This window comes from Lichenostomus cassidix, unplaced genomic scaffold, assembly GCF_008360975.1.
Source record: "Lichenostomus cassidix isolate B80296 unplaced genomic scaffold, HeHo_3.0 HiC_scaffold_36, whole genome shotgun sequence".
Lineage (NCBI taxonomy): Eukaryota > Metazoa > Chordata > Aves > Passeriformes > Meliphagidae > Lichenostomus > Lichenostomus cassidix.
Genome location: NW_028147270.1, coordinates 187,143 through 206,332, shown reverse-complemented (window position 1 = coordinate 206,332; position 19,190 = coordinate 187,143). Strand labels below are relative to the sequence as shown.

Genomic DNA, 19,190 nt, shown 5'->3' with positions numbered 1-19,190 from the left:
TTCCTGATAAATTTTGGGAATTCTGCCTTCCAGACCTTCAATTTTCTATCAATTTTTGCCCAAATTTTTGCCGATTTTTCTCAAATTTTCACCGAATTTTGTCAAATTTTCTCCGAATTTCCAACGAATTTCGGGATTTTTGGGATTTTATCATTTTTTGGGAGTAATTTTGGGAATTTTGTCTTCCAGACCTTGAATTTTTTCTTCTTTTTAAGCCAAATTTTGCTGGATTTTGGGCAAATTTTCACCGATTTTTGTCAAATTTTCGCCGATTTTCCCCAAATTTTCGCCGATTTTTTTGGGAATTTCAGGATTTTTGGGAATTTCGTTAATTCCATGATAAATTTTGGGAATTCTGCATTCCAGGCTCTCCGCCAGGAGCTGGATTTCGGGGCTTACCTGGGCCTGGCTGCTCACCTGGTTAATTTTTGGAATTCTGGGATATTTTTGGGATAAATTTTGGGAATTTCCCATTCCTGACCTTCAATTTTCTGTCCGTTTTGGGCCAAAAATTTTTGCTGATTTTTTTCTGGGAATTTTAGGATTTTTGGGAATTCCATGATAAACTTTGGGAATTTCCCACTCCAGACCTTCAATTTTCTGTCGATTTTTGCCCAAATTTTTGCCAATTTTTGTCAAATTTTCACCCTTTTTTTCCCAAAATTTCACCGATTATTTTGGGAATTTCAGGATTTCTGGAATCCCCAAATTTTTTGGGATAAATTTTGGGAATTTTGCATCTCAGACCTTGAATTTTCTATCAATTTTTGCCCAAATTTTCGCCGATTTTTGTCAAATTTTCGCCGATTTTCCCCAAATTTTCGCCGATTTTTTTGGGAATTTCGGGATTTTCGGGATTTTATCATTTTTTGGGATAAATTTTGGGAATTCTGCATTCCAGGCCCTCCGTCAGGAGCTGGATTTCGGGGCTTACCTGGGCCTGGCTGCTCACCTGGTGCCTCTGCGAGGATCTCACAACCCCAACCTGGCCAGGGGGCTCAGCGCTCACCTGCACAGCGGCCACCACTCCACTCAGGTGGGAAATCAAACTGGGTTATACTGGTTTGTACTGGGAGGGGGAAAAGAGCGAAAAAACGGGGGAAAAACTGAGAAAATCGGTGAAAAAATGGGGAAAATAGGTGAAAAAATGGGGAAAATCGGTGAAAAAATGGGGAAAATAGGTGAAAAAATGAGGATTTTAGAGCAAAAAATGGGGAAAATGTGGGGAAGAAAGGGTTAAAAATGGGGTTTGGGGTTACTGGTTTGTACTGGTTTGAACTGGGAGGGACTGGGAGGGGAAAAAATGGGGAGAAATGGTGAAAAAATGGGGAAAATATGGGAAAAATGTGGAAAAATTGGGAAAAAATGATGAAAAACTGGGAAAAAGTGGAGAAAAAATGGGGAAAAATGGGAAAAATCTTTGGGAAAATTTTTTGGGAAAATTGTGGAAAAAATGGAAAAATGGGGAAATTTGGAAAAAATGGGGGGAAATAATATGGAAAAAATTGGGAAAAGTGGGGAAAAATTGGGAAAATTGGGAAAATGGGAAAAATGGGAAAAAATGTGGGAAAAATTAGGGAAAAATGTGGAAAAATTGGGAAAAATTGGGGGAAAATTGGAAAAAAGGAGATAAATTGGGGGAAAATGGGCAGAAAACGGAGAAATTGGGGAAAATGGGGAAAAATGTGGAAAAGAAGGTGAGAAAAGTGGGAAAAATGGGAAAAAATTATGAAAAATTGTGAAAAAGTGGAGAAGAAATGGGGAAAAAATTAGGAAAAGTTGGGAAAAAATGTGGAAAAAAGTTTAAAAAATTGGGGAAAACTGGGAAAAGTGTGGAAAAAATGGGGAAAATTGGGAAAAAAATAAGAAAAATTGGGAAAAATGTTTAAAAAATTGTGGAAAAATGGGAAAAATTGGGAAAAAATGGAGAAAAATGGGAAAAATGGGGGGAAAATTAGGAAAAAATTTTAAAAAATTAGGAAAATTTGGGAAAAAACGTGGAAAAATTGGTGAAAAAATGGGGAAAAATTGGGGAAAAATGTTGAAAAAAGGTGGAAAAATAGAGATAAAATGGGGGAAAATGAGGGAAAATTGGGGAAAATCGGAAAAAGTGTGGAAAAATTTGTGGGAAAAATGGGAAAAATGTGGAAAAATTGGGAAAAAATTGAGAACAATGGGGAAAAAAGTGAAAGAAATGGGGGAAAATTTGGGGAAAATTGGGTGAAAATGGGAAAAAATGAGGAAAAAATAGGAAAAAATGGGGAAAAATATGGTTAAAAATTGTGAAAAAATGATAGAAAATTATGAAAAATGAGGAAAAAATGGGGAAAAATTGAGAAAAGTCAGAAAAAATTGGAAAAATTGGGAAAAATTGGGGAAAAAATTGGCAAAAATTTGTGAAAAATTGGGAAAAATGTTTAAAAAATTGGGGAAAAATGTGGAAAAAATTGGGGAAAAATTGGGGAATATTGGGGAAAAATTGTTAAAAAAATGGGGAAAAATGAAGAAAAATTGGGGGAAAATGGGAAAAAATTGGTAAAAATGGGGAAAAAATTAGGAAAAAATAGGGAAAAATTGGGGAAAATGGGAAAAATTAGGGAAAAATCTGGAAAAAATTGGGAAAAATATGAAAAAAATGGCAAAAAAATGTGGAAAAATGTGGGAAAAATTGGGAAAAATGTGGAAAAAATGGGGAAAATTGGGAAAAAAATAAGAAAAATTGGGAAAAATGTTAAAAATTGTGGAAAAATGGGAAAAAAGTGGGAAAAAATGGAGAAAAATGGGAAAAATGGAGAAAAAATTGGGAAAAATGGGGGAAAAATGAGGAAAAATTGGAAAAAAATTAGGAAAATTTGGGAAAAAACGTGGAAAAATTGGTGAAAAAATGGGGAAAAATTGGGGAAAAATGTGGAAAAAATGTGGAAAAATAGAGAAAAAATTTGGGAAAAATTGGGAAAAATTGGTAAAAATGTGGAAAAATTTGTGGGAAAAATGGGAAAAATGTGGAAAATTTGGGAAAATTGGGAAAATTTTTGGAAAATTTGGGAAAAGTTGTTAAAACCGTTGGGAATTGTCAGTTCTGGATCCAAGTCCCTTTGCTGCCGCCGGAGGATTCCCGCGATGACGTCATCGCCAACGAGGCCACGCCCACCGGCGAGGGGGGAGGGGCGGAGGAGGAGACCTGGATGTGGTGAGAGAATTTGGGAATTTGGGGGAAATTTGGGGATTTTGGGGGAATTTGGGGGAAAAATGGGGAAAAAATGGGAATTTTGGGAGAAAAAATGGGAATTTTGGGGGAAATTTGGGGAAAAATGAGAATTTTAGAGAAAAAATTGGGATTTTTGGGGATTTTTGGGAAAAATTTGGGGGAAAAATGGGGAAAAAATGGGAATTTTGGGGGAAAAATGGGAAATTTGGGGAAAAAATGGGGATTTTGAGGAAAAAATGGGGAAAAAATGGGAATTTTGGGGGAATTTGGGGAATTTGGGGATTTTGGGGGAAAAATGGGGAAAAAATGGGAATTTTAGAGAAAAATTGGGATTTTTGGGGAAAATTTGGGGCAAAAATGGGGAAAAAATGGGAATTTTGGGGATTTTTTGGGCAAAAAATGGGGAAAAATTGGGAATTTTGGGGGAAAAATGGGAAGTTTGGGAGGAAATCTGGGGAAAAGTTGGGAAATTTGGAGGCAAAATGGGTAAAAATGGGAATTTTGGGGATTTTGGGTGGAAATTTGGGGATTTTGGGAAATAAATGGGAATTTTGGGAGAAAAAAATGGGAAAAAATGGGAATTTTGGGAGAAATTTGGGGGGAAAATTGGAATTTTGTGGGAAAAAATGGGAATTTTGGTGTAAAAAAAGCAGAATTTTTGGGGTAAAAACCTGAAATTTTTGGGGTAAAAATCTGGGAATTTTTGGGGTGAAAAATTCTAATTTTAGGGAATTTTGGGGTAAAAAAAAGTAAATTTTGGGGTAAAAAAGTGTAAATTTTGGGGTAAAAACCTGGAATTTTTGGGGTAAAAATCTGGGAATTTTTGGGGTGAAAAACTCTGATTTTTGGGATTTAAAAAGTGCAAATTTTGGGTTCCAAAGTGTCATTTTTTGGTCATTTTTTTGTCCCCCAGGTGGCACCAATTCCGAACTCTCTGCGATTACAACAAGCGAGTGGCGCTGGGTGAGGGGCGGGGCCTGGCCCGGAAGTGACGTAATCAAACCGGGAGTGGGCGGGGCTTAAAGAGGAAGTGATGTCACACAACCCGGAAGTGGGTGGGAATTGAAATTCTGGGAATCCTAAAAAAAAATTTCGCTCAAAATTCACCAAATTGGGGGAAAATTTGGCCAAAATTTGCCCCAAAAATTGGATGAAAAATTTGGCTGAAAATTGTTTGAAAATTTCTCACAAAATTGGTGGAAAATTTGGATGAAATTTCCTGAAAATTTCACCCCAAATTGGTTGAAAATTTCGCCCAAAATTGGTTGAAAATTCTCTCAAAAATCCGCAGAAAAGGAAGAAAAAAAGTTCCCAAAAATCAGAAAAAATTCCCCAAAAAAATCAGAGAAAAAATCTGCAAAAAATCAGTAAAAAATCAACAGAAAAATCAGAAAAAAAAAATCCCAACAAATGAGAAAAAAAAAATTCCCAAAAATTTGGAAAAGAATCAGAAAAAAAAAACCCAAAAAATCAGGAAAAAATTGGGGAAAAAATCGTCAGAAAATCAGAAAAAAATCAGAAAAAAATCAGAAAAAAATTCCCAAAATGAGAAAAAAATCTGCAAAAAATCCGAAAAAATCCCCCAAAAATCAGAAAAAAATTACCCAAAAAATCACCATAAAATTGCTAAAAATCAGAAAAAAATGCCTTGAAAAATAAAAAATCCAAAAAAATTCTTAGAAGTCAGACAAAAATCCCAAAAAGTCAGAAAAAATCCCCAAAAAATCAGAAACAAATTACCCAAAAAAATCACTAAAAATGAGCAAAAAATGCTTTTAAAACATGTCCAAAAAAACCCAAAAAATCAGAAAAAAATGATTAAAAAATCCCAAAAAATGGGGGAAAAAAGTCCCCCAAAAAATCAGAAAGAAATCAGAAAAAAATTGAGAAAAAAATCACCAGAAAATCCTTCTAAAAATCGCTAAAAACCCCCAAAAAATGCCTTAAAAAATCGGAAAAAAATCCCAAAAAATCAGGAAAAAATCGTGAAAAAATGGGGAAAAAAAGTCTCAATAAAATCGGAAAAAAAAAATCCTAAGAAATGATTTAAAAATCCCCAAAAAGCCAGAAAAAATCAGAAAAAAATGGTAAAAAAAGCAGAAAATAGAGGGAAAAAAAATCTAAAAAATCTCCCAAAAAATCAGAAAAAAATTTCTAAAAAATTAGAAAAAAATCCCCCAAAAGTTGGTTAATCAGAAAAAAATCGGAAAAAAATTCCCCAAAAAATCAGAATGAAATCTGCAAAAAATCTGAAAAAAATCCGAAAAAACCTGAAAAAAAACCCTTAAAAAATAAAAAAAAAATTGGAAAAAACTCCCTAAAAAATCAGAACAAAATCTGCAAAAAGTCAGAAAAAATCTGAAAAAAATCCCCAAAATATGTGGAAAAAAAAAATGGAAAAAAACCCCCAAAAATCAGGAGAAAATGAGGAAAAAATCAGAAAAAAAAAAATGGGGAAAAAACCAGTGAAAAAATCAGAAAAAATCGGAAAAAAATCTCAAAAAATCAGCAAAAAATGCCTTAAAAAACAAAATCCCAAAAATCGGAAAAATCCCAAAAATCAGAAAATTTCGAAAATCCCAAAAATTCCCAAAATCCTTATTTTAATTTTTTCCCCCAAAGCCCTGGAGCTTGGCCCAGACCTCCCTTCCCCTGCTGCCTTGGCTCGCTGGCTGGGAATTGCTGAGAAAAAATGGGGAAAAATCAGAAAAAAATCAGAAAAATGTTAGAAAAAAATCAGAAAAAAATCCTAAAAAAAAAATCTGAAAAAAATCAGAAAAAAATGGGGAAAAAAATCAGAAAAAAATCCCCAAAAAATCAGGAAAATATCAGGAAAAAAATCGGTAAAAAAATCATTAAAAATCAGAAAAAAAACCGGAAAAAAATCAGGGAAAAATCCCGAAAAGTCAGAAAAAATACAGAAAAAATGCCCAAAAAATCAGAAAAAAATCTCAAAAAATCTCAAAAAATCAGAAAAAAAATCTCAAAAAAAATCAGAAAAAAATTAGAAAAAAATTGTTAAAAAATCACAAAAAATCTTTTAAAAATCATTAAAAAGTCAGAAAGAAATTCGAAAAAAATTGGAAAAAAATCCCAAAAAATCGGAAAAAAATCCCAAAAAATCAGAAAAAATTCCGAAAAAAATCCCAAAAAATTCCCAAAAATCCCAAATTTTTAATTTTTCCCCCCAAAGCCCTGGAGCTTGGCCCAGACCTCCCTTCTCCCGCCGCCTTGGCTCGCTGGCTGGGGGAACCAGTCAGAGCAGCTCTGCTGCCAACCTGGGAATTGCTGAGTGAAAAAATGGGGAAAAAATCAGAAAAATATCAGAAAAAATGAGAGAAAATTGAAAAAAAAAGAGAAAAAAAAAACAGAAAAAAAATCAGGAAAAAAATCCTTAAAAACTCATTTAAAATCAGAAAAAAAAAAAAAATTAGAAAAAAATCCCCCAAAAATCTGAAAAAAATCTGGAAAAAATAGGAAAAAAAAAATCCCAAAAAAATCGGAAAAAATTCCCAAAAAATCAGAAAAAATCCCCAAAAAATCAGAAAAAATTCCCAAAAAATCCGAAAAAATTCCTAAAAAATCAGGAAAAGAATGCAAAAAACCCTTTAAAAATCCCAAAAAAATCAGAGAAAAACCAGAAAAAAATCACCAAAAAATCAGAAAAAATCACGAAAAATCGCCAAAAAATGCCTTAAAAAATCGGAAAAAAATCCCAAAAAATCAGGAAAAATTCCCAAACTCTCTAAAATCCCATTTTTTTCCTCAAAAGCCCTGGAGCTTGGCCCAGACCTCCCTTCTCCCGCCGCCTTGGCTCGCTGGCTGGGGGAACCAGTCAGAGCAGCTCTGCTGCCAACCCGCCTGTTCCTCACCAACAAGAAAGGATTCCCCGTGCTGGGCAGAGCCCACCAGAGGCTGCTGGGACAGCTCCTCAAGGTACTGGGAGCGACTGGTTTATACTGGGAGAGGAAATTTGGGGAAAAAACGGGGAGAAACGGTGAAAAAATGAGGAAAATCGGTGGAAAAATGAGGAAAAAATGGGGGAAATGTGGGCAGGAAAGGGTTAAAAATGGGGAAAAATGGGGTTTGGGGTTACTGGTTTATACTGGTTTGTACTGGGAGGGACTGGGAGAGGAAATTTGGGGAAAAAACGGGAAAAAACGGTGAAAAAATGAGGAAAATCGGTGGAAAAATGAGGAAAAAATGAGGGAAAATGGGGGAAATGTGGGGAGGAAAGGGTTAAAATGGGGATTTTTTTTTTTCTTACTGGTTTGTACTGGTTTATACTGGGAGGGACTGGGAGGGACTGGGAGAGGGAAAATGGGGAAAAAACAGTGGAAAAAGGGGAAAAAACGGTGAAAAAATGGTGAAAATATGAGGAAAATTGGGGGAATGTGGGGAAGAAAGGGTTAAAAATGGGGATTTTTTCTTACTGGTTTATACTGGTTTGAACTGGTTTGGGACTGGGAGTCACTGGTTTATACTGGGAGGAACTGGGATGGACTGGGAGAGAGAAATGGGGAAAAAAATGGCGAAAAAAGGAAAAAAAAAGGTGAAAAAATGAGGAAAATTGGGGAAAAAAATAGAGATTAACCCCTTGTGGTCCATACTGGTTTATACTGGTTTATACTGGTTTATACTGGTTTGGACTGGGAGGGAACTGGGATGGACTGGGAGGAGAAAAATGGGGAAAAAAATGGCGAAAAATGGAGAAAAAAAAGGGCAAAAATGAGGAAAATTGGAAAAAATGGAGATTAACCCTTTGTGGTCCGTACTGGTCTATACTGGTCTATACTGGTTTATACTGGTTTGTACTGGTTTGGTGATTTTGGGGAGTTTTTCGTGACTGGTTTGGGGTTTTTCCTACCCGTATTGGTCCATACTGGTTTATACTGGTTTATAATGGTTTCCATTTACCTATATGGGTTTATACTGGTTTATACTGGTTTATGCTGGTTTATACTGGTTTGGGGTTTTTTTGAGGTTTTTCCTTATTGGTTTGAGATTTTTTCTACCCATACTGGTCTGTATTGGTCTATACTGGTTTATACTGGTTTGTACTGGTTTGTATTAACCTATACTGGTTTATACTGGTCTAAACTGGTCCATACTGGTTTATACTGGTTTATATTAACCCATACTGGTTCATACTGGTTTATACTGGTTTATACTGGTCCATATTAACCCCTTGTTGCCCATACTGGTTTCTATTAACCCCTCGTGTTCCATACCGGTTTCTATTAACCCATACTGGTCTGTACTGGTCCATACTGGTCTATACTGGTTTATACTGGTTTATGCTGGTTTATACTGGTTTATACTGGTTTATACCGGTTTATACTGGTTTCCCCCACAGCTGGACGTGCAGATCATCCTGCAGGGCTCCTCCCACCGCTGGGAACTCACTGGTTTATACTGGTTTCCGTTAACCCCTTGGTGTCCATACTGGTTTAAATTAACCCTTTGTTGTCCATACTGGTCCATACTGGTCTATACTGGTCCATACTGGTTTCCCCCGCAGCTGGACGTGCAGATCATCCTGCAGGGCTCCTCCCACCACTGGTTTATACTGGTTTCTATTAACCCCTTGTTGCCCATACTGGTCAATAATGACTCATACTGGTCTATATTAACTCATACTGGTTTGTACTGGTTTATACTGGTTTATACTGTTTTTTTCTCCAGCTGGACGTGCAGATCATCCTGCAGGGCTCCTCCCACCGCTGGGAACTCCATTAACCCCTTGGTGTCCATACTGGTTTCTATTAACTCCTTGTTGCCCATAGTGGTCAATAATGACTCATACTGGTCTATAGTAACTCATACTGGTCCATACTGGTCTATACTGGTTTATACTGGTTTCCTCTCCAGCTGGACGTGCAGATCATCCTCCAAGGCTCCTCCCACCACTCGGGCCGGCCCCTCCAGGCCTACCTGCAGTACCTGGAGCACCTGGGGCAGCACCGCCCTCCCCCCTCGGCCTACGAGATCTACGCCCGGGGATACGAGGATTACCTGCAGAGCCCCCTGCAGGTGGGGAGATTTGGGGGGAAAAGGGGGGAAATTGGGAAAATTGGGGAAAAAAGGGGGAAAAATTGGGAAAAATTGGGGAAAAAGTGGGGAAAATAGGGGGAAAAATGGATAAAAGTACAAGGATTACCTGCAGAGCCCCTGCAGGTGGGGAGATTTGGGGGAAAAGGGGGAAATTGGGGAAAAATGGGGAAATTGGGGGTAAAATGGGGAAAATGAAAAATTGGGGAAAAATGGGGAAAATTGGGGAAAAAATGGGGAAAAATGGGAAAAATTGGGGAAAAATGGGGAAAATTGGGGAAAAAATGGGGAAAAAATAAGGAAAATTGGGAAAAAAATTGGAGAAAATGGAAAAAAAAGGGAAAAATTGGGGAAAATTGGGAAAATTGGGGAAAATTGGGGAAAATGGGGAAAAAATGGGGAAAAATGGGAAAAATTGGGGGAAAATTGGGGAAAATGGGAAAAAAATAGGGAAAAATGGGAGAAAATGGGGGGAAATGGGGAAAAAATGGGGGATAAATTGGGAGAAAATGGGAAAAATGTAATAAAAGTGGGGAAAAAATGGGGAAAAAAGGATAAAAAATGGTTCTCAGGATTACCTGCAGAGCCCCCTGCAGGTGGGGATTTGGGGAAAAATGGGGGAAATTGGGAAAATTGGGGATAAAATGGGGATAAAATGGGGAAAAAATGGGAAAAATTGGGGAAAAAGTGGGGAAAATAGGGGGAAAAATGGATAAAAAGGGCTACAAGGATTACCTGCAGAGCCCCCTGCAGGTGGGGAATTTGGGGAAAATTGGGAAAATTGGGGAAATTGGGAAATTGGGAAAAATTGGGGAAATTGGGAAAATGGGGAATTGGGGAAAATTGGGGAAAATTGGAGAAAATTGGGGAAAATTGGGAAAAATGGAGAAAAATTGGGGAATAATGGGGAAAATTGGGGAAAATGGGGAAAAATTGGGGGAAATTGGGAAAAATGGGGAAAATTGGGGAAAATTGGGAAATTGGGGAAATTGGGGGAAAATATTGGGGGAAAATGGATAAAAAGGGTCGGTTCCTGCAGAGCCCCCTGCAGGTGGGGAGATTTGGGGGGAAATGGGGAAAAAATGGGGAAATTGGGGGTAAAATGGAGAAAAAATGGGAAAAATTGGGGAAAAAAGGGGGAAAATTGGGGAAAATTGGGGAAAAATGGGGATAAAATGGGGAAAAAATGGGAAAAATTGGGGAAAATTGGGGGGAAAATGGGGTAAAAATAGGGAAAAATTGGGGAAAAAATGGGGAGAAAATGGGGGGAAATGGGGAAAAAATGGGGGATAAATTGGGAGAAAATGGGAAAAATGTAATAAAAGTGGGGAAAAAATGGGGAAAAAAGGATAAAAAATGGTTCTCAGGATTACCTGCAGAGCCCCCTGCAGGTGGGGATTTGGGGAAAAATGGGGGAAATTGGGAAAATTGGGGGGAAAAAGGGGAAAATGGGGAAAAAAATGGGGAAAAATGGAGAAAATCAGTGAAAAAATGGGGAGAATTGGTGAAAAAATGGGGAAAAAATGGGAAAATTGGGGGAAAAAATGAGAAAAAATTTGGAAAAAAGGGAAAAAAAATTAATTTTAAAATGGGGAAAAAATCAATTAAAAATGAATAAAAAATTAAATAAAAAATTGGGAAAAAAGGAAAAAATAAATAAAAATTGATTTTAAAATGGGGAAAAATAAGGGAAAAAATGGGGAAAAATCAATTAAAAATGTATAAAAAATTAAAAAATGGGGAAAATTTGAGGAAAAATGGGGAAAAGTGGGGAAAATAATTAAAAAATTAAAAATTTGGAAAATGGGGAAAAATATGGAAAAATGGGAAAAATATTAATAAAAAATAAATCTGGAATGATGAAAAACTGGGTGAAGAAATGGGGGAAAATCAATAAAAATTAGCTAAAAAAGGGGAAAAAATTGGGACAAAAGAGGAAAAAATGAATAAAAAATTAAATGAAAAATAAGGTAAGAAGTGAAATAAAAACCGCGGAAAATTTGGGAAAAAATTGGTAAAAAAATTAATAAAAAATTGATAAAGAGTTTAATTAAAAGTGAGGGAAAATGGGGAAAAAAATGGGGAAAAAAAAAATCATCAAATAAAAAATTCAATTTAAAAAAAAAAAAATTTTTTTTTTTTTAAAAATTTTTAACTTGGAAATTTCAACCAAAAATTCAATTTGAAAATGGGAAAAAAAAAATGGGGAAAATCCAATTAAGAAAATAACAAAAACTTAAAAAATGGGAAAAAAACCGAAAAAATTAATTTTAAAAAATGGGGAAAAAATCCAATTAAAAAAAATAACAAAAAATTGAAAAAATGGGGAAAAAATTTAAAATTAATTTAAAAATGGGAAAAAATCCAATTTAAAAAATAATAAAAAATTGGAAAATGGGGAAAAACCGAAAATTAATTTAAAAATGGGGAAAAATCCAATTTAAAAAAAAAAAAAAAATTTGGAAAAAATGGGGAAAAAAACGAAAAATTAATTTTAAAAAATGGGGAAAATCCAATTAAAAAATAACAAAAAATTGAAAAAATGGGGAAAAAAATTAAAAAATTAATTTAAAAAAATGGGGAAAAAAATCCAATTTAAAAAAAAACCAAAAAATTGGAAAAAATGGGGAAAAAATGAAAAAATTAATTTTAAAAATGGGGAAAAAAATCCAAGAAAAAAAATAATAAAAAATTGGAAAAAATGGGGAAAAAAAAAGAAAAAATTAATTTTAAAAAATGGGGAAAAATCCAATTAAAAAAAAATAATAAAAATTGAAAAAATGGGAAAAAAAGAAAAATTAATTTTAAAAATGGGGAAAAATCCAATTTAAAAAAAAATAACAAAAAATTGGAAAAAATGGGGAAAAAAACGAAAAAATTAATTTAAAAAATGGGGGAAAAAATCCAATTTAAAAAAAAATAACAAAAAATTGGAAAAAATGGGGAAAAAATTTAAAAATTAATTTAAAAAATGGGGGAAAAAATCCAATTTTCCAGCCCCTGATGGACAATTTGGAGTCTCAGACCTACGAGGTGTTCGAGAAAGATCCCATCAAGTACTGCCAGTACCAGCAGGTATTTGCATAAAATTTGCATAAATTTGCATAAAATTTGCATAAATTTGCATAAAATTTACATTAATTTGCATTTTTGCGTTCATTTCGGTCGATACATCGATTTTTCTGGGGGTTGAATTGGGTTTGAAGAGCTGATTTGCATATTTTTGGAGATAAGTGGTGCAAAATTTCGGTTAGAAGTCGTTGAATTTGCATAAAATTTGCATAAATCTGCATCTCATTTGCATATTTACATTCATTTCTATCAGTATGTCGATTTTTCTGTGGGTTGAATTGGGTTTGAAAAGCTAATTTGCATATTTTCGGAAGGAATTTTGGAACATTTTGGTTGGAATTCATTTAATTTGCATAAAATTTGCCTAGATTTGCATCTCATTTGCATATTCGGTTTTCCTTCTATCAATAAATCGATTTTTCTGTGGTTTGAATTGGGTTTGAAAAGCTAATTTGCATATTTTTGGAAGGAATTTTGGGAAATTTTGGTTAGAATTCATTTAATCTGCATAAAATTTGCATAAATTTGCATCTCATTTGCATATTTGCGTTCATTTCCATCAACACATCGATTTTTCTGGGGGTTGAATTGGGTTTGAAGAGCTAATTTGCATTTTTTTTTGAAGGAATTTTGGGAAATTTTGGTTAGAATTCATTTAATTTGCATAAAATCTGGGTTAATTTGCATAAATTAGAGTCTAATTTGCATAAAACATGGGGTGATTTGAATATTCCAGGCTGGTGATTTGCATATTCGGTTCCCTAATAGATCTAATTTCATGATGAAGTTCTTATTAGTAAAAAGAATTATTATTTTCCTTTTCGAAAATGATCCCAATTTGCATAAAATTTGCATAATTTGCAATCAAATGGGATTTTTCTGAATTAATTTACACCTAATTTGCATAGAAACCAGCATGGCTAATTGAGATAACTGTGTAATTTGCATATTGAAATGTTAATTAGCGAGTTTGGTGGTTAGGTTTCAAGAAGTCGTGCTCTGATTTGCATAAATTTGCATAATTTTTGCCTAATTTGCATAACTTTGGCTTCCAAATCTCTGAAATTCTGTTTAAATTTGCATGGAATTGGTGCTAATTTGCATAACGTGAACGTTAATTTGCATATTAATGAGGTTTTTCGGGTGTTTGGGGTTTGGAGGTGAATGAATTTTTATCTAATTAGCATAAATTTGCATATTCAGGCCATTTTCAGGTGTCTGCAGGACAGAGTGCCAGAGGGGGAGAGAGAAACCAACGTGCAGTGAGTGACCCAAAAATCCCACATTTCACCCCAAAATCGAACCCAAAATTCACCCAAAAATACCCAAAATTTCATCCGAAATTTAACCCAAAATTCACCCAAAAATACCCAAAATTTCACCCAAAATAGTCCCAAAAATTCCCAAATTTAACCCAAAAATCCCACATTTCACCCCAAAATTTCACCCAAAATTCACCCAAAAATACCCAAAATTTCATCCAAAATTTAACCCAAATTTAACCCAAAAATCCCAAATTTCACCCCAAAATTGAACCCAAAATTCACCCAAAATTTCACCCAAAATAGTACCAAAAATTCCCAAAATTTCAACCAGAAATTCCCAAAAAATTCCAAATTTCACCCCAAAATTTAACCCAAAATATTCCCAAAAAATTCCAAATTTCACCCCAAAATTTAACCCAAAATTCACAAAATTTAACCCAAAATTCCCCAAATTTAACCCAAAATGTCCAAAATTTAACCCAAAAATGTCCCAAAAGTTCCCAAATTTCCCTTTCCCAAAATCCCAAATTTCACCCCAAAATTGAACCCAAAATATTCCCAAAAATACCCAAAATTTCATCCAAAATTTTACCCAAATTTAACCCAAAAATCCCAAATTTCACCCCAAAATTGAACCCAAAATTCACCCAAAAATACCCAAAATTTCATCCAAAATTTAACCCAAATTTAACCCAAAAATCCCAAATTTCACCCCAAAATTGAACCCAAAATTCACCCAAATTTCACCCAAAATAGTCCCAAAAATTCACAAATTTAACCCCAAAAATTCACAAATTTCACCCACAATTTAACCCAAAATATTCCCAAAAAATCCCAAATTTCACCCCAAATTTAACCCCAAAAAAATCCCAAATTTCACCCAAAATAGTCCCAAAAAATCCCAAATTTAACCCAAATTTAACCCCAAAAAATCCCAAATTTCAGCCAAAATTTCAACCCGAAATTCCCAAAATTTCACCCCAAAATGTAACCAAAATTTCACCTAAAAATTCCCAAAATTTCAGCGGAAATTCCCAAATTTTACGTTTTTTGGGGGTTTTTTGGGGTTTTTTTGGGGTCGTTTTTGGAGTAGTTTTTGGGTAGTTTTTGGGTAATTTTGGGGTCATTTTTAGGGATTTTTGGGTCATTTTTGAATGTTTTTTGGGGTCCTTTTGGGGTGTATTTTGGGTCATTTTTGGAGTCATTTTTGGTGTATTTTTGGGGAATTTTGGGTCATTTTTGGGTAATTTTTCAGGGTTTTGGGTCATTTCGGGGTCTTTTTTTTGGGTTTTTTGGTTCATTTTTAGGGGTTTTTGGGGTATTTTGGGTCATTTTGGCGGTTTTGTGTCATTTTGGGACATTTTTTGGGGTCATTTTTAGGTAATATTTGGTGGGTTTTGGGTCACTTTGGGGTCATTTTTAGGGAGTTTTGAGTCATTTTTCGGGTTTTTTGGGGTCATTTTTGGGTGTTTTTTTGGGTCATTTTTCAGGATTTTGGGGTCATTTTTGGGGTTTTTCAGGTCATTTTTGGGGTTTTCGGGGTCGCTGAGTTGATTTTTGGGGTGATTTTGGGTTTTTTTCCCCCATTTTCAGGGGAGTTCTGGTGAATTTTGGGGTCATTCTTGGGTCATTTTTCAGGATTTTGGGGTCATTTTTTGAGTCATTTTTTGGATTTTTCCAGGTGGTTTTTTGGGGTTTTTCAGGTGTTTTTTGGGGGTTTTTTGGGTGTTTTTGGGGTTTTTCGGGTGGTTTTTGGGGTTTTCGGGGTCGCTGATCCCATTTTTGGGGTCGCTGAGTTGATTTTCGGGGTGATTTTGGGTGATTTTGGGGTTTTTTGGGTGTTTCCAGGGTGGTGATGGTGCATTTTCGGGTCATTTCTCAGGGTTTTGGGGTCATTTTTGGGTCATTTTTGGGGTTTTTTGGGTGGTTTTTGGGGGTTTTTGGGGTCGCTGATCCCATTTTCGGGGTCGCTGAGTTGATTTTCGGGTTGATTTTGGGTGATTTTGGGGTTTTTTGGGTGTTTCCAGGGTGGTGATGGTGCATTTTGGGGTCATTTTGGGTCATTTTTGGGGTTTTTTGGGCGGTTTTTGGGGTTTTTTGGGGTCATTTTTGGGGTTTTTGGGGTCGCTGATCCCATTTTCGGGGTCGCTGAGTTGATTTTCGGGGTGATTTTGGGGTTTTTTGGGTGTTTTCAGGGTGGTGATGGTGCATTTTGGGGTCATTTCTCAGGGTTTTGGGGTCATTTTTGGGTTAGTTTTGGGGTTTTTCAGGCCGTTTTTGGGGTTTTTCGGGTGGTTTTTGGGGGTTTTTGGGGTCGCCGATCCCATTTTCGGGGTCGCTGAGTTGATTTTCGGGGTGATTTTGGGTGATTTTGGGGTTTTTTGGGTGTTTCCAGGGTGGTGATGGTGCATTTTCGGGTCATTTCTCAGGGTTTTGGGGTCATTTTTGGGTCATTTTTGGGGTTTTTTGGGTGGTTTTTGGGGGTTTTTGGGGTCGCTGATCCCATTTTCGGGGTCGCTGAGTTGATTTTCGGGTTGATTTTGGGTGATTTTGGGGTTTTTTGGGTGTTTCCAGGGTGGTGATGGTGCATTTTGGGGTCATTTTCGGGTCATTTTTCAGGGTTTTGGGGTCATTTTTGGGTCATTTTTGGGGTTTTTCGGGTGGTTTTTGGGGGTTTTCGGGGTCGCTGATCCCATTTTTGGGGTCGCTGAGTTGATTTTCGGGGTGATTTTGGGTGATTTTGGGGTTTTTTGGTTATTTCCAGGGTGGTGATGGTGCTGGGCGCCGGCCGAGGCCCTTTGGTCTCTGCTGTGCTCAGAGCTGCTCGGCAGGCTGGAGCCAAAGTCAGGATTTACGCCGTGGAGAAAAACCCAAACGCCGTGGTGACGTGAGTATTGATCGGTATTGGTTATTGATTATTGATCGGTTATCGATTGGGATCAATAGGGATCAATAGGGATGGATAGGAACCCAATAGTGACCCCAATGGGGATCAATAAGTCAGGATCTACGCCGTGGAGAAAAACCCAAACGCCGTGGTGACGTGAGTATTGATCCGTATCGGTTATTGATTATCGATCGGTTATCGATTGGGATCAATGGGAACCCAATGGGGATCAATAGTGACCCCAATGGGAGCCAAAGTCAGGATCTACGCCGTGGAGAAAAACCCAAACGCCGTCGTGACGTGAGTATTGATCGGTATTGGTTATTGATTATCGATCGGTTATTGATTGGTATTGATCGGGATCAATAGGAACCCCAATGGGGATCAATAGTGACCCCAATGGGAGCCAAAGTCAGGATCTACGCCGTGGAGAAAAACCCAAACGCCGTGGTGACGTGAGTATTGATCGGTATTGGTTATTGATTATCGATCAGTTATCGATTGGGATCAATAGGAACCCCAATGGGGATCAATAGTGACCCCAATGGGAGCCAAAGTCAGGATCTACGCCGTGGAGAAAAACCCAAACGCCGTCGTGACGTGAGTATTGATCCGTATTGGTTATTGATTATCGATCGGTTATCGATTGGTATCAATGGGGACCCAATGGGGATCAATAGTGACCCCAACGGGAGCCAAAGTCAGGATCTACGCCGTGGAGAAAAACCCAAACGCCGTCGTGACGTGAGTATTGATCGGTATTGGTTATTGATTATTGATTGGTTATCGATTGGTATTGATCGGGATCGATAGGAGCACAATGGGGATCAATAAGTCAGGATTTACGCCGTGGAGAAAAACCCAAACGCCGTCGTGACGTGAGTATTGATCGGTATCGGTTATTGATTATCGATCGGTTATCGATTATTGATCAGGATCAATAGGGATCATCAATTAGTGCTAATTAGTGCTAATTAAGGCTAAATGATGCCAATTAAAGGTGGAAAAGTGTCAATGGGGGGTGGGGGTGAAGTTATTGATCACCGGAGTGTTATTGATTACTTATTGGAATTATTGGTAAGTCATTTTATTGATCATTAATGAACGAAATAATGGTAATTAGTGCTAATTAAGACTAATTAGAGCTAAATAATGTGAATTAAAGGGGGGAAAATGTCAGTGGGAGGTGTGGGTGAGGTTATTGATCAGAGACACTTCATTGATTACTTACTGGAAATGTTTGTAAATGGAATTATTGATCATTAATGAACCAATTAGTGCTAATTAGTGCTAATTAACATTAATTAGAGCTAAATAATGTGAGATAAAGGTGGAAAAAACATCAATGGGTGGTTCGGGTGAAGTCATTGATCAGAGACACTTTATTGATTACTTATTGGAAACATTTGTAAAGTGATTTTTTGATGATTAATGAACCAATTAACGCTAATTAGTGCTAATTACCGCTAATTAGAGCTGAATAATGTGAATTAAAGGTGGGAAAATGTCAGTGGGAGGTGCAGGTGAGGTTATTGATCACCAGGGTGTTATTGATTTCCTATTGGAAATGTTTGTAAAGTGATTTATTGATGATTAATGAACCAATTAAGGCTAATTAACGCTAATTAATGCTAATTAGGCTGGAGAACTGCCAGTGGGAGGAGTGGGGCTCTCAGGTTCAGGTGGTCCAGCGGGACATGAGGGGCTGGGAAGCTCCCGAGGCTGCTGACGTCATCGTGTCGGAGCTGCTGGGATCCTTCGGGGACAACGAGCTGAGCCCCGAGTGCCTGGATGGGGCCAGGGGGTGTCTGAAAGGTGGGGAAAATGGGGCGAAAAACGGGGATTTTGGGAAAAAAAACGGAATTCAAATCGGGTGAAAAATGGGGAAGATATGGGGAAAAAATGGGATTAAATTTGGGGAGAAATGGGGGAAAAAATAGGGGAAAAAATAGAGAAAAATGGTGAAAAATGGGGAAATAATGGGAGGAAAAAAGGGGGGAAAAATGGGGATTTTGGGAAAAAAAACGGAATTGGAATCGGAGTTAGGATGGCGAAGATATGGGGAAAAAACGGGGAAAAATGGGGAAAAAACCGGAATTAAAATCATGGAAAAATGGGGAAAAAATGGGGAAAAATGGGAAAAATCGGAGGAAAAATGGGGGAAAAAATGGGGATTTGGGGAAAAAAACGGAATTGGAATCGGAAGAAAAATGGGGAAGATATGGGGAAAAAACGGGGAAAAATGGGATTAAAATCGGGGAAAAATGGGGAAAATAATGGGGAAAAAATGGGGAAAAAGGAGAGGAAGTGGGAGAAGAAAATGGGGGAAAAGAGGAGGAATTTGGGAAAAAAAACGGAATGAGAATTGGATGAAGTGTGGGGGAGAGAAAGAGAAAAAGTGGGAAAAATTGGGTAATAAATTTGGGATTAAAATGGGGAATAAATGGGAAAAAATGAGAAAAAAATGGGAAAAAATGGAATTAAAATTGGGGAAAAAATGGGGAAAAATGGGAAAAATATGGGAGAAAAATGGGGAATTTTTGGGGTGGAAAAAATGGAAATTTGGGTGGGAAAAAGTGGGAATTTGGGTGGAAAAAGTGGGATTTTTCGGGGAAAAAACTGGGATTTTGGGGTGGAAAAAAATTGGATTTTGGGGTCAAAAAATGTGATTTTTTTCGGGGAAAAAAGGGATTTTTGGTGTAAAAAA

The 19,190-nt window shown here is 36.5% G+C and overlaps 1 protein-coding gene across 4 annotated transcripts in view; it reads left to right on the top strand.

Annotated features, from left to right (window-relative positions):
• The window catches only part of PRMT5 (protein arginine methyltransferase 5), a 35,444-nt gene that overhangs the window by 5,968 nt on the left and 10,286 nt on the right, over positions 1-19,190 (top strand). For 2 of the 4 annotated variants that reach the window (XM_085044396.1, XM_085044395.1), the window contains exons 4-12: positions 902-1,036; positions 3,078-3,190; positions 4,122-4,171; positions 6,981-7,144; positions 9,080-9,241; positions 12,257-12,334; positions 13,535-13,593; positions 16,361-16,483; positions 18,123-18,298. In XM_085044396.1, coding sequence (XP_084900522.1) covers positions 902-1,036; positions 3,078-3,190; positions 4,122-4,171; positions 6,981-7,144; positions 9,080-9,241; positions 12,257-12,334; positions 13,535-13,593; positions 16,361-16,483; positions 18,123-18,298 — 1,060 coding nt within the window. Of the gene's footprint in view, positions 1-901; positions 1,037-3,077; positions 3,191-4,121; positions 4,172-6,980; positions 7,145-8,729; positions 8,755-8,893; positions 8,919-9,079; positions 9,242-12,256; positions 12,335-13,534; positions 13,594-16,360; positions 16,484-18,122; positions 18,299-19,190 lie in introns of all 4 variants that reach the window. The other 2 variants (XM_085044394.1, XM_085044393.1) reach the window with 2 other exon arrangements.